At 39.1% G+C, this 14364-nt stretch overlaps 1 protein-coding gene across 3 annotated transcripts in view; it reads left to right on the forward strand.

Moving 5' to 3' along the window:
- Positions 1–14364, forward strand: part of NVL (nuclear VCP like) — an 89894-nt gene that overhangs the window by 68370 nt on the left and 7160 nt on the right. For all 3 annotated transcript variants that reach the window (XM_046679376.1, XM_046679377.1, XM_046679378.1), the window contains 3 exons: positions 321–397; positions 2646–2734; positions 7261–7331. In XM_046679376.1, the coding sequence (XP_046535332.1) occupies positions 321–397; positions 2646–2734; positions 7261–7331 (237 nt within the window). The remainder of the gene's footprint in view (positions 1–320; positions 398–2645; positions 2735–7260; positions 7332–14364) is intronic.

A 14364-nucleotide genomic window follows, 5' to 3' on the forward strand; every position in this document is an offset into this window, starting at 1 on the left:
ATTTAATCAAGCAGAGGAAATACTTCTCTTCGCCTTTGGAAAGATTGAGGTGGTGATTTTTGTTCTCGGTGCTGTTTTTGCTGCAATGCACACAAATCCACCAGCATGAATCGTTTGCCTTTGGCTTTGCCAAGTCTGGAGTCTACTTCTTAACCTCATTTCTCAAAATCCAAATTTGCAAAAATCCTTATAACACTAGTCTGGGAGTCAGTTACATTCATTAAATCAAGCAGCCGTTCCTGTTTATTGAGAACCTATTACGTGGAAGAGTAATGGTCTTTAAAGCCTCAATGAAAGATGGTTTTTCTCTCGTTTTTTAGAATGGCACCAAACCCCCACTGGACACAGATGTAAATTTGGAACAAATTGCTCGTGACTTCCGCTGTGATCGCTATTCGTAAGTATCTCAGTCTCAAGTCGGTTAGTTCTCTGAGGCTCAGTTCCCGATGTGTAAAATGAGGGAGAATGACGTCCACCTCACCAGGTTGTTGAGAGGATTGCATCGGATGTCTGTAAACCACCTCACGTTTGGTTCTTCCTTAGAGAGGGGACTGCCCATCTTAGGCTCTGAGGAGTTCTTGGGAATGGCAGGAATCCTCTCATTCGTTGACCTGAGCACCGTTGCTGCCCTTTGCAGACTGTCTCTGTTCTTCCAGAATATTTGAGCAGGCGTTTCATTACTGGCTGCCAGATGATCCAGGTGTCTCAGCATTTAAGAGACAATAATCTGTATGTGCCACATTTTCCAAGCTCCAGAATGCGTTTTCATAGCACACCTGTTAACACCCATGCAGCCTAGTAAAAAGCAAGAAATCCAACATTTCTGCCTTCAGCTTTCATATATTTGTGCTGGTTGTAGTTTTTGTTTTCTTCATATGTTTTTAAGTAAGTTTGTTTGTTAACTTTCCCAATTTTGATGCACAGGGAAGAAAATGAAACTCAAGGTTAACTAACAGGAGGCATCGCCCCTCTGGCTCATTTTAAAGCCGTCTTGATCGTCCACAATATACTTGGTGTTCATGCTTTTCCTTCAGGACAGGGCCAAACAGTTTGCTTTCCGAAGCTCAGTCAGGCAGACGAGGCAGTGTTCTCACCTTTGAGGGCTTCGGGAGTCTATTACTGAGTAGTGTAAACATACCCAAGGAACCCACCCACTGCTCCTAACACAGGCGCTTAGTCATTCCCAGTTCTGTTGAAGAATTTCCCGTAACTCTCTTACAAGATGATTCCACGTGAAGCCACACTGATCATTTTTAGGGTGTGTAGTCAGGAGACAGAGGTTTGCCTCCAAGTTTTTTATAGATGGACGTCTAGGGCCACGAGTCTCAATCTCTGTTCTGCCACCCCTGTGCCCCGGCTCACACTTTGCTCAGTCATCTTGGCTCGCTTAAGAAAGCGGTGGATGTCTTGATGAAGAGGAAAGGATCGAGTCCCAGGCTGGGTGGTGGGGGCCTCTCCTCTCTTTAAGGAGACTGTTTCTCTCCCCCTAGTTGGGATCAAACCCGTACCAGTCTGTACTTAAATGAACTGACTGCCAAGGAAAAGGAAAAAGACAGAAATTTACAGCTTTGAGTGCTAAAATCTGAAAAGATTTTCAGTGAGTTACGGAGACGGTTTTGATTGCAGAACGTACCAAACCTTTTGGATTGTACCACGTAGGCTGTCAGGTTATAGAGGGGTTAGGGTTAAAGTTGTACATTTTGGGTTTAAATGCCACTGTCATCACAGTTGGAGAGAAACTATAATACCACTCTCGTCAGCTACCTGGCTACGTTAGTTAGTGGTCTCTCCATGAGTGCTGGATTTCACATTAAGGGCAGGAATGAATACCCCTGCATGCATGTGACTGTTAAATAATGTTGTAAACCTAACACTTTACCAACAGGAACGTTAGATTCAGTTAATAATTTAAGGTCTGTGTCTTTATACATTATATGGATTGTCAACATTATATGTTAAATAAGTTTAATGTCTAGAAATGAAGGTTAATCCCTAAATTCAAACTCTTTCTCAAAGGGTCTCTATGAAGACGTACTGTAGTGAAACGTCAGTCAGCACCGCTGTCCTTCATCGAGCTCAGGAACTGTGCTGACGAGCATTTGAGTGCACAGAATAATTAATTGAAGGCCTGCTAGTTCTTGTCGTACTTAAGTAACTTATGATGTGTCCATTCAGCTTGAGCTTGATTCAAGTGCGTCAGACTTTCTAGCCTTCACATTTTCCCCTTTTGCTCTTGGGGCCTTAATAACTTTCCATATTCGCTTATTTTAGACATCAGGTGGTATGCGAATGGGCCAGTCACCATGTTAGCATAGGCCTCGTGGGTGAAAATTGTACAATAAATAATGTGTGAGCTTCTTCCACTGACTGGATGTTTTTATATTAACGTTAGTGTCTATAGCTATTAGCATGGGGATATTTGTGATTCATTGCATAGTTTGTGCCATAATTTCCTTTCTTCTAAAATATTTTAAGTGAAAGCGAACCAAGCTCTCTCCTACTGACCATAATAGTCTATCCCACCTTTAATGGTCACTTTCTTTCCTGATTGTTTAAAATGCGACGTGAGTGGAGACTGCTGTCAGACTTGTTTCTGGGATTTGCGGCATCTAAGAATAAATACGGAGGAACACTTTTTCTTACAGGGGCGCGGATCTCTCTGCCTTGGTGCGGGAAGCTTCTCTGTGTGCCCTGAGGCAGGAAATGGCAAGACAGAGGGGTGGAAGTGAAAAAGGTATGCTCTCTCGGATCTAATTAATCCTTACTCTGGATACCTGAAACCACTATGGGCCTGGAAGATGACCATTTTCTAACATCTGTTATCTGTCGTAGTAAAACTGACATTTTTCTCATAAGACCTTTAGATATTGTTCTGGAATATTACTGTAGGGGCATTAGCTGGTGTGCCGCTTTAAGAACCATGTGTCCCTGAGGCTCCTGTCTGGGCTGTGTGCCAGCACGCATGATGATAACAGTCCTGGGCTTGGCCAACCCAGCTGCTTTCTCATGGGAGAGTTAGCACCAGGACCCTCAAAGTTGGAGGGAACACAGAGGCCGTCTGGGGTGGGGGGGCTCTGGTCCTTGGAATGCAGGTCATACAGGGATGATCCCCATTGGCAAGCATGCAGCCTTTGTTCCTCTGCCTACTTAAGCAAGCTTCTCTCAGGGGGCAGTAGTGGATGCACGTTGCTGTCCAGCCAGCCGCCACTGGACCTTCCCTGTAACTCCCAATAAACCCACAGGTCTTGTTTCCTGTCTCCGGGTCTTTTCTTTGGTCTCTCGGCAGCCTATCCCACACTGCTTGCCCAGCTAGGTGTGTGGTGGAACGGTTACATAATGTCTGTGGCCAGCAGCTATAATAATTGCAAAGTTATTTGGTGCCTCTCTAACAGAAAGTATTCATCTTTCCTTCTCATTGTATAACAAATGCTGAGATTTAGGCACGTGGTCCATTCACTGTCATCATCATGAGTTTGGTCCATTTATCAGTTCTGGAAAAGCTCCTTCTTTTGCTAAGGTGACTTGTACATTCCTGTTAAAACGCAGCCTGAATTGGAGAGCTTAGAACACGAACACACACACACACACACACAGAGAGATACATGAGAAGTGAAAATGAAGATAATTTTCCATATACCTAGACTTTCCTTTCAAATTACTGCAAAATCCAGATATGTTATTATGTGATGATTTGGGGCCATCTCAGCAGCTTTGTACCATTCTTCACATTTGATAATATCTTGGTGCTATTTCAGTGTGTTTAGCCAAAAAAGATTTCATTTGTGACCTGCATTCCAACCAAGCCAAGTGCAGAAATAGCCTTTGCTTTGTGAGGATCCTGTGACAGTTGAATGAGCAGTCGAGTTCGTGGCATCTTTGTAGTACTGTGGAACACCTTCCAAAACCCTGTCCGCCAAACCTGTACTTTCATCTCAACTTCAAGTCTGTGTTCATGGCCTTTTATTCACCAGATTCCCCAAAGACGTCTTTTTTATTTAGCTACCAAGAATCTTAGACCTAAATTTTGTTTACAGTTACAGCAGCATATACTCAGCTTAGATTTGTCAACACACATATCTTCACTATGAAGTCCCTGGATGTTTTGTTGTTTAATTTTAAGATTCAGTTATCTGAACTTCTTTTATTGTAAGCTATTTTAAATTCCTTTTGAAATTAGGTGAGATATAATTAGCAAAATTAGAAGATAAAAACATCCTAGATGATAGCGTGCTGCCTCAGAGCTGAGTCTGATGGCCGTGTTGGGATTTGTTTTGTCACTAAATTAGCAGGCCTCTGTACGTGTGTTGGCTGCTACTGATAATTCTATTTGGACGTTATGTTATAAACATATATAACAAATTCTGCCATCCCTGCTTTACCACAGTTTGCATTTCTAGCTATCTGTCCTTCAGGGACTTTCATTGATAATCTTAGGAAACTGAAGTCAGTAATGTCATTCAACTTCCAGTGGATAGGTTCAGCTACACGTGTTTTATTTTGGGGTATATCTACTATTCTAATATCTGTCTAGAAAGTTGACTATTATAAGTATAAATTGGGGGCGGCCTGGTGGCATAGTGGTTAAGTTCGCATGTTCTGCTTTGATGGTTTGGGGTCTCCTGGTTCGGATCCTGGGTGCGGACATGGCACCACTCGTCAAGCCATGCTGTGGCAGGTGTCCCACATGAAATAGAGGATGGGCACGGATGTTAGCTCAGGGCCAGTCTTCCTCAGCAAAAAGAGGAGGATTGGCTGCAGATGGTAGCTCAGGGCTAATCTTCCTCAAAAAAAAAAAAAAACATATATATGTATAAATTGTAATCATGTAAGTCATATTAACGTTCTAAACCAAGCTTTATGTAACATTAGTTACTTGATTTCTCTTGCTTGTGTAATGACCTAAGTTTATAAAGAATTAGAACCCCCTTTTTAATATAAAAAAATCTAATCCAGTATTGTGATATTATCTATATGTATTATATATTATGATACTGTAACTCCATGACATCTAGTTATATGTATGCACACAAAGACTTTGGAGTTGTACTTTCTGTTCCCAGTTAAATGTATTTGAGTTATCTCAGAAGAGAACGATTCTGGTTCTTCTTCATGAACATCACCGTTAAGCTAAGATAAACAGTACAGAGAGGGCCTGCAAAGGGTTGTCTGTCTGTGAGGGATAGGTCTCTCTGGGTGGCATGATTAAAATTTGATGAGCAGACGGTGGGGAAATGGGGAGATGTTGGTTAAAGTGTCCATACTCCCAGCTATAAGAAGAGTGAGGTCTGGGGAGCTAATGTACAGCGTGGTGACTGTAATTAACAGTATCATATTATATACTTGAAAGTTGCTAAGAGAGTAGATCCTAAAAGTTATCACCACAAAAAATAAAGTAATTATGTGAGGGGGTGGAGGTATTAACTAACCCTATTCTGGTAATCATTTCACAGTATATACATGTATCATATCACATTGTGCACCTTTAACTTCATATGTTACATGTCAATAACATCTCGGTAGGGTGGGGGGGATAAATAAATAAAACATCATGCACTGGTTTAAAAAAGATAAGAATTTCTCTATAATTAAAGATGAACAAAATACTTTTTTAAAAATTGAGATATAATTGACATACATTATATTAGTTTCAGATGTACAACGTATTGATTCAATATGTTTATATATTGTGAAATGATCACCACAGTAAGTCTATTTGACATCCATCACCACACAAAGTTACAAATTTTTTTTTTCTTGTGATGCAAACTTTTAAGATCTACTCTCTTAGCAATTTTCAAATATACAGTACGGTATTATTAACTGTGGTTGCCATGCTGTACTTTACCTCCCCAGGACTTATTTATTTTATAGCTGGAAGTTTGTACATGTTGACCACCTTCACCCATTTCACCCACCCACCCCTCACCCCCTACATCTGGTAACCACCAGTCTGTTCTCTGTATCTGTGAGTTTGGAGTTTTTGTTTTGTTTCATTTTGTTTTGTTTTGATTCCACATGTAAGTGAGATCATACAGAAAGTGTCTCTGTCTGACATTTCACTTAGCATAATGCCCTGAAGATCCATCCATTTTGTCACAGATGGCGGGATTTCCTTCTTTTTTATGGCTGAGTAGTAGTCCATTGTATATATACACCACGTTTTCTTCATCCATTCACCCATTGATGGACACTTAGGTTGTTTCCACATGGTGGCTACTGTGAATAATGCTGCTGTGAACGTGGGGGTGCAGATAACTCTTCAAGTTAGTCTTTTCATTTCCTTCAGATAAACACCCAGAAGTGGGATTGCTGGATCATATGGTGGTTCGGTTTTCAATCTTTTGAGGACCCTCCATACTGTTTTCCATAGTGGCTGCACCAGTTTACATTCCCATTAACAGTGCACCAGGCTTCCCTTTTCTCCACATCCTCGCCAACACTTGTTATTTCTTCTCTTTTGATAATAGCCGTTCTAAGAGGTGTGAGATGATACCTCATTGTGGTCTTGATTTGCATTTCCCTGTTGATTAGTGATGTTGAGCACCTTTTCATGTACCTGTTGGCCATCTGTATGTCTTCTTTGGGAAAATGTCTATTCAGAACCTCTGCCCATGTTTTAATTGGATCGTTTGGGGTTTTTTGCTGTTAAGTTCTGTGAGTTCGTTATATATTCTGGATATTAATCCCTTATCAGATAGATGGTTTGCAAATATTTCCTCCCATTCGGTAGATTGCCTTTTCATTTTGTTGGTGGTTTCTTTTCCTGTGCAGAAGCTTTTTAGTTTGATGTAGTCCCACTTGTTTATTTTTGATTTTTGTTGCCTTTACTTTTTGTGTCACATCCAAAAAATCATCTCCAAGACCAATGTCAAGGAGCTTGCGGCCTATGTTTTCCTCTAGGAGTTTTATGGTTTTACGACAAAGTACTTTTTTATATAACTTGCCCCAAAATAAAGTGTTTTGATTGCTAAAAAAAAAAATTGCACTAAAATTTATGATCTTATAAAACTTAGGCATTTATATTAAATTAAGTATGGTCAGATATATGTAAATTAAATAAAAATGAAAATTGTATAAGAAAAATTTGATGAGCAGAATATATCTGGCTTGACTACTGTTCTGAAAAAGAACACAATCAATGTCATTGCTAATTTCCTCTCTGTTCCCCTTAAAGTCGTGGAACTCTCTTAAGAGAAACTAAGTTATAAATCACAATTAGTCTACTGTACTGATATGTGTATTTACGCATTCGCTTCACAGGTGAGCTCAAGATCAGTCAGAAGCACTTTGAAGAAGCTTTTGAGAAAGTAAAATCATCTATATCAAGAAAGGTAAGCAATGCTCTTAAATGTTAGAGAAAAGAGACTAGATTTGAGGCCAGTAGATATGAACTCATGAAAACAAGAAAATAACTGCCTTTTTAAGAATGTTCTTTAGAGATATTAATTTTGCATGTCCTAGGAGACTAAAGCATGGTTACTCCCAACTGGACTCCTTAATAACTCTTACTCAGAGAATATGACCTCTTGTGTCTGGTTCCACAATCTCAGAATTTGTAATCAGTCTCACTCAATTCAAGTGTTATTTGACCTACTCAGTCCTTTGTGACCAATGGTTTCTTATCTTGGAGCTAGACTACCCACACTAAGCAGTAGAGACTTACTCATACGTTTCAAGGAAGTGAAGAGATCTTCACCATAAGGTTGGAGAAGCGTTACAAACAAATCACACTAGCTTTTCCTTACATAAAATGCTGGGTTTTGCATGTTTACTTCTTACTGTGTAGAGGTTTTCTGTTTGTAATAAGTTAAAATGGTTGCTGTTAAGTGAAGTCAGGTTGTTGTGATGCAAAGAGTGTTGGCAGGGAAACATCCAACCCTAAGAAGTGGCTGAATTGAATACTCTTGTGATGGGTTTGTTCCCTCGGGTCTCTTTTATTTCCAGGCTCCTAGAAGTATAGTATGCCTTAGCCATGGAACCTGCTTAAGCTTGTTGACTCTGCTTAAACTTCCTTTAAATCGTTAGCCCTGTATCACTTCAGGCTCAGCATTTCTCGTGATTGAAAACTAAGTCAGAATGCAAACAGTTGTGTGTTCTGAGGTGGTTGAGACTCTTATCACTTCTCGGTGCAATAACTAGTCGCTGGGTTTGGGCTAGTTGGTGGTGTCTTTAGGCATGTGGACTGCCTTCTTCTTCAGCTCAAGTTACGAAAGCAAGAGTTGCCGGGCCGGGACTGAGTCTTCCCCGTATTTGGGGAAACAGTAGTCTGCCTTGACCCCTTAGGCGTTTTTGTATGCTAGAGAACATGTTCTTATTTTACTGAACATCTTTGAATAAGACAGTCTCATTAATTAAAATCAGAAACAGGTTTGCAGTTAATATTACTGGCATTTTTCATTCTGATCAACAAGAGGCTAGTGATGTGTGTCCTCCTAAGATTTGATCATTAAAAAGTTTTTTTAACCGAGACTGTTGTGACCTACAGCCTGAGTTGGGAGGCTTTTCAAGAATTAGGACTCACTGGCTAGCTCCACGTTGCCGCTCGTTCGCTGATCTTACTTTGTTTAATTGGAGTTTAACTGACAGTAAGGCGCAAACTGAAGTGTACAGTTTTGTTTGACAGTTGTAACCAGCACTGCCATCGAGAGATGGAGTATTTTCATCACTTGAGAAAGTTCCTTGTGTCCTTTGTAGTCACTGCCTTTCCAGACCACCTCCAGGTGACCCCTGGTCTGACTTCTGTCGCCGTCCTCGAACTCCGCCTGTTTTAGAACTTTATGGAGGGCCCGCCCGGTGGCGCAGCAGTTAAGTTCGCGCATTCCGCTTTGGTGGCCCGGGGTTCGCCGGTTCAGATCCCGGGTGCGGACGTGGCACTGCTTGGCATGCCATGCTGTGGCAGGCGTCCCACAAATAAAGTGGAGGAAGATGGGGACGGATGTTAGCTCAGGGCCAGTCTTCCTCAGTAAAAAGGGGAGGATTGGCAGCAGTTAGCTCAGGGCTAATCATCCTAAAAAAAAAATAGAAAAAATAACTTTCTGGAAACGGAAACATGCAGTCTGTGCTCCTTTGAGTCTGGCCTCTTTTGATCAGCATGTTGTTCTTGAGATTCCTCCATGTTCTTCTCTTTTTCGGTGGTTTGCTCCTTTCTCTTGCTGACTAGTTTTCGTTATATTTGTATACCACTGTTTGCTTATCTTTTCACCTGTTGGTAGACACTTGGGTTGTTTCCAGTTTTTGGCTTTTATGAATAAAGGTGCTCTGAACAAGGATGTGGACATGTTTTGATTTGTGTGAACATGTGTTTTTATTTCTCTTGAGTAAATAACCAAAAGAGGAATTGCTGGGTCATGTAGTAAGTGTATATTTAACTTTATAGGAAACTGCCAGCCTTTTTTTCCAAAGCACCTATGCTGTTTTCCATCTGCGCTAACACTTTTTTTTTTAATTGAGGTGACATTGGTTTTAACATTATATAAATTTCAGGTATACATCATAATCTATTTCGATTCCTTTGTAGATTACATCATGTTCACCACCCAAAGCCTAATTACAATCCATCACCACACATGTGCCTAATGACCTCTTTCACCCTCCTCGCTCCCCCCTTCCCCTCTGGTAACCACCAGTCTAATCTCTGTCTCTGTGTGATTGTTTGTTGTTGTTTTTATCTTCTACTTATGAGTGAGATCATACAGTATTTGGCTTTCTCTCTCTGACGTATTTCACTCAGCTTAATACCCTCAAGGTCCATCCATGTTGTCACAAATGGCTGGATTTCATCGTTCTTAACGGTCGAGTATTCCATTACATATATGTACCACATCTTTATCCATTTGTCCCTTGGTGGGCACCTGGGTTTCTTCCAGGTCTACACAATTGTGAGTAATGCCGCAGTGAACATGGGAGTACATATCTCTTTACACATTCATGTTTTCATGTTCTTTGGATAAATACCCAGCAGTGGAATAGCTAGATCATATGGTAGTTCCATTCTTAATTTTTTGAGGACTCTCCATACTGTTTTCCGTAGTGGCTACACCAGTTTGCAATCCCACCAGGAGTGTATGAGAGTTCCCGTCTCTCCACAAGTTCTCCAACACTTGTTATTGTTAATTATAGCCGTTCTGATGGGCATGAGGTGATATCTCATTATAGTTTTGATTTGCATTTCCCTGATAATTAGTGATGCTGAACATCTTTTCATGTGCCTGTTGGCTATCTGTATATCTCCTTTGGAAAAATGTTCAGATCTTTTGCACATTTTTTAATTGGGTTGTTGGTTTTTTTGTTGTTGACATGTATGAGTTCTTTAAATATTTTGGATATTAACCCTTTATCAGATACATAGTTTGCAGATATCTTCTCCCGATTGTTAGGTAGTCTTTTCATTTTGTTGATGGTGTCCTTTGCTGTGTAGAAGCTTTTTAGTTTGATGTAGTCCCATTGGTTTATTTTTTCTGTTGTTTCCCTTGCCCTGTCAGACATGGTACTTGAAAATATGCTGCTAAGACCAATGTCAAAGAGCATAGTGCCTGTGTTTTCTTCCAGAAGTTTTATGGTTTTATGTCTTACCTTCAAGTCTTTTAATCCGTTTTGAATTCATTTTTGTGTATGGTGTAAGATAGTGTTCTACTTTCTTTTGCGTGTAGCTGTCCAGTTTTCCCAACACCGTTTATTGAAGAGACTTTCCTTTCTCAATTTTATGTTCATGGCTCCCTTTTCAAAAACCAGCTGTCTATAGATGTGTGGGTTTATTTCTGGGCTCTCGATTCTGTTACATTGATTTGTCTGTCTGTTTTTGTGCCAGTACCATGCTGTTTTGGTTACTATAGCTTTGTAGTATATTTTGAAATCAGAGTGTGTGATACCTCCAGCTTTGTTCTTTTTTCTCAGGGTTCCTTTGGCTATCCAGGGTCTTTTGTTGTTCCATATAAATTTTAGGATTCTTTGTTCTGTTTCTCTGAAAAATGTTGTTGGAACTTTGATAGGAATTGCATTGAATCTGTAGATTGCATTAGGAAGTATGGACATTTTAAATATGTTAATTCTTCCAGTCCAGGAGTATGGAATATCTTTCCATTTCTTCGTGTCTTCTTCAATTTCTTTCAACATTGTTTTCTAGTTTTCAGTGTACAGGGCTTTCACCTCTCTGGTTAAGTTTATTCCTAGGTATTTGGTTCTTTTTGTTGCAATTGTAAATGGGATTGTATTCTTGATTTCTCTTTCTCTTACTTCATTGTTAGTGTATAGAAACACAGTTGATTTTTGTATGTTGATTTTTTATCCTGCAACTTTACCATATTCATTTATTATTTCTAAAAGCTTTTTGGTGAATTCTTTAGGATTTTCTATATATAAAATCATGTCATCTACGAATAATGACAGTTTCACTTCTTCCTTTCCAATTTGGATCCATTTTATTTATTTTTCTTGCCTGATCGCTCTGGCTAGGACTTCCAATGCTATGTTAAATAAGAGTGGTGACAATGGGCATCTTTGTCTGGTTCCTCCTGTTCTTAGGATTGCTTTCAGTTTTTCTCTGTTGAGTATATTAGCTGTGGGTTTGTCATTATATGGCCTTCATTATGGTGAGGTACTTTGCTTCTATACCCATTTTTTGAAAGGTTTCATCATAAATGGATGCTCTATGTTGTCAAATGGCTTTCTCTGCATCTTTTGAGATGATCATGTGTTTTTTTTTTTTTTTTCCCTTGAGGAAGATTCACCAGAGTTAACATTTGTGCCAGTTTTCCTCTATTTTGCATGTGGGTTCCTGCCACAGCATGGCCGCCAACAAGTGGTGTAGGTCCGTGCCTGGGAACTGAACCCAGGCCTCCAAAGTGGAGTACGCCGAACTTAACCAGTAGGCCATGGGGCCATCCCTGATCTTGTGATCTTTTATTCTTCATTTTGTTAATGTGATGTATCACATTGATTGATTTGCAGATATTGAACCATCCCTGCATCCCTGGAACAAATCCCACTTGATCATGATGTATGATCTTTTTAATGTATTGTTGTATTCAATTTGCTAGTATTTTGTTGAGAATTTTTGCTTCGATGTTCATCTGTGATGCTGGCCTGTAATTTTCTTTTTTTGTGTTGTCCTTGTCTGGTTTGGCATCAGGGTAATGTTGGCTTCATAGAATGAGTAAGGAAGCTTCCCCTCCTCTTCAGTTTTTTGGAAGAGATTGAGAAGGATAGGTATTAAGTCTTCTTTGAATGTTTGGTAGAATTCACCAGGGGAGCCATCTGGTCCTGGACTTTTATTTTTTGGGATATTTTTGATTACTGTTTCGATCTCCTTACTGTTGATTGATCTATTCAAATTCTCTACTTCTTCTTGATTCAGTTTTGGAAGGTTGTATGATTCTAAGAATGTATCCATTTCATCTAGATTATCCAATTTGTTGGCATATAGCTTTTCGTAGTATTCTCTTATAATCTTTTGTATTTCTGAGGTGTCTGTTGTAATTTCTCCTTTTTCATTTCTGATTCTATTTATTTGAACCTTGTCTCTTTTTCTTGGTGAGTCTAGCTAAAGGCTTGTCAATTTTTTTTTATCTTTTCAAGGAACCAGCTCTTGGTTTCATTGATTTTTTTCTCTATTTTTTTAAGTCTCTATTGCATTTATTTCTGCTCTGATTTTTATTCTTTCCTTCCTGCTACTGATTTTGGGCTTGCTTTGTTCCTTTTTCCAGTTCTGTTAGATGCACTGTTAGATTGCTTGTTTAACAATTTTCTTGTTTGTTGAGGTAGGCCTGTATTGCTATAAACTTCCCTCTTAGAACCACTTTTGCTATATCCCACAAATTTTGGCATGTTGTATTTTCATTTTCATTTGTCTCCAGGTATTTTTTTATTTCTCCTTTGCTTTCTTCATTGACCCAGTCGTTGTTCAGTAGCATTTTGTTTAATCTCCATGTATCTGTGGCTTTTCCGATTTTCTTCTGTAGTTGATTTTTAGTTTCATACCTTTGTGGTCAGAAAAGATGCTTGGTATTATTTCAGTCTTCTTAAATTTATTGAGATTTGTTTTGTGGCCTAATATGTGATCTCTCGTGGAGAGTGTTCCATGTGCATTTGAAAAGAATGTGTATTCTGTGGTTTTTGGATGGAATGTTCTATATGTATCTACTAAGTCCATCTCGTCTAATGTGTCTTTTAAGGCCAGTGTTTCCTTATTGATCTTCTGTTTGGAGGGATGATCTATCCATTGGTGTAAGTGGAGTGTTAAAGTCCCTTACTATTATCGTGTTACTGTTTATTTCTCCTTTTATGTCTATTAATAATTGCTTTATATATTTAGGTAGTCCTGTGTTGGGTGCATAGATATTCACAAGTGTTGTATTTTTTTGTTGGATTGTTCCCTTTATCATTATGCAGAGCCCTTCTTTCTCTCTTGTTACAGTTTTTATTTTAAAGTCTGTTTTGTCTGATAAAAATATTTCTACCCCAGCTTTCTTTCCTTTGCCATTTGCATGGAGTATCTTTTTCTATCCCTTCACTTTTGGTTTGTGAGTGTCTTTAGCTCTGAAGTGTGTCTCTTGTATGCAGCATATATTTGGGTCTTGTTTTTTTAATCTAATCAGCCACCCTGTGCCTTTTGATTGGAACATTTAGTCCATTGACATTTAAAGTAGCTATTGATGAGAATGTACTTATTTCCATCTTGTTATTTTTTCTGGGTGTTTTAGTAGTTCTTCTCTGTTCCTTTCTTCTTCTCTTGCTCTCTTCCCTTGTGGTTTGATGGCTTTCTTTAGTATTATGTTTGGGTTCCTTTCTCTTAATTTTTTGTGTATTTATTATAGGTTTCCAGTTTGTGATTACCATGAGGTTCATATATAATAACCTACATATATAGCAATCTATATTAAGTTGATGGTCTCTTAAGTTTGATCTTTTGCTCAAAGCTCTACTCTTTTACTCCCCTCCTCCCACATTTTATGTTTTTGATAGCATATCTCACCTCTTTTTTGTGCATGTGTATCCGTTACCCTCTTATCATGGAAATAGATAATTTTAGTACTTTTGTCTTTTGACCTTCATAGGTAGTTGATCTGGTACCTTTGTTGTATATTTGCCTTTACCAGTGATTTTATTTATCTTTGTTTTTTTGATAGTTTTCTTATTCCTATTTGTGGTCTTTTCTTTTCCACTTAGCTAAGTCCCTTTAGCATTTTTTGTAAGGTTGGTGATACTCCTTTGGTTTTTGCTTGTCTGGGAAACTCTGTATCTGTCCTTCCATTCTGAATGATAACCTTGCCAGGTAGAGAATACTTGGCAATAGATTTCTTCCTTTCAGCACTTTAAATATATGGTGATACCCTCTTCTAGCCTGTAAGGTTTCTGCTGAGAAGTCAT

This window comes from Equus quagga, chromosome 12 (assembly GCF_021613505.1).
Source record: "Equus quagga isolate Etosha38 chromosome 12, UCLA_HA_Equagga_1.0, whole genome shotgun sequence".
Classification (NCBI taxonomy): domain Eukaryota; kingdom Metazoa; phylum Chordata; class Mammalia; order Perissodactyla; family Equidae; genus Equus; species Equus quagga.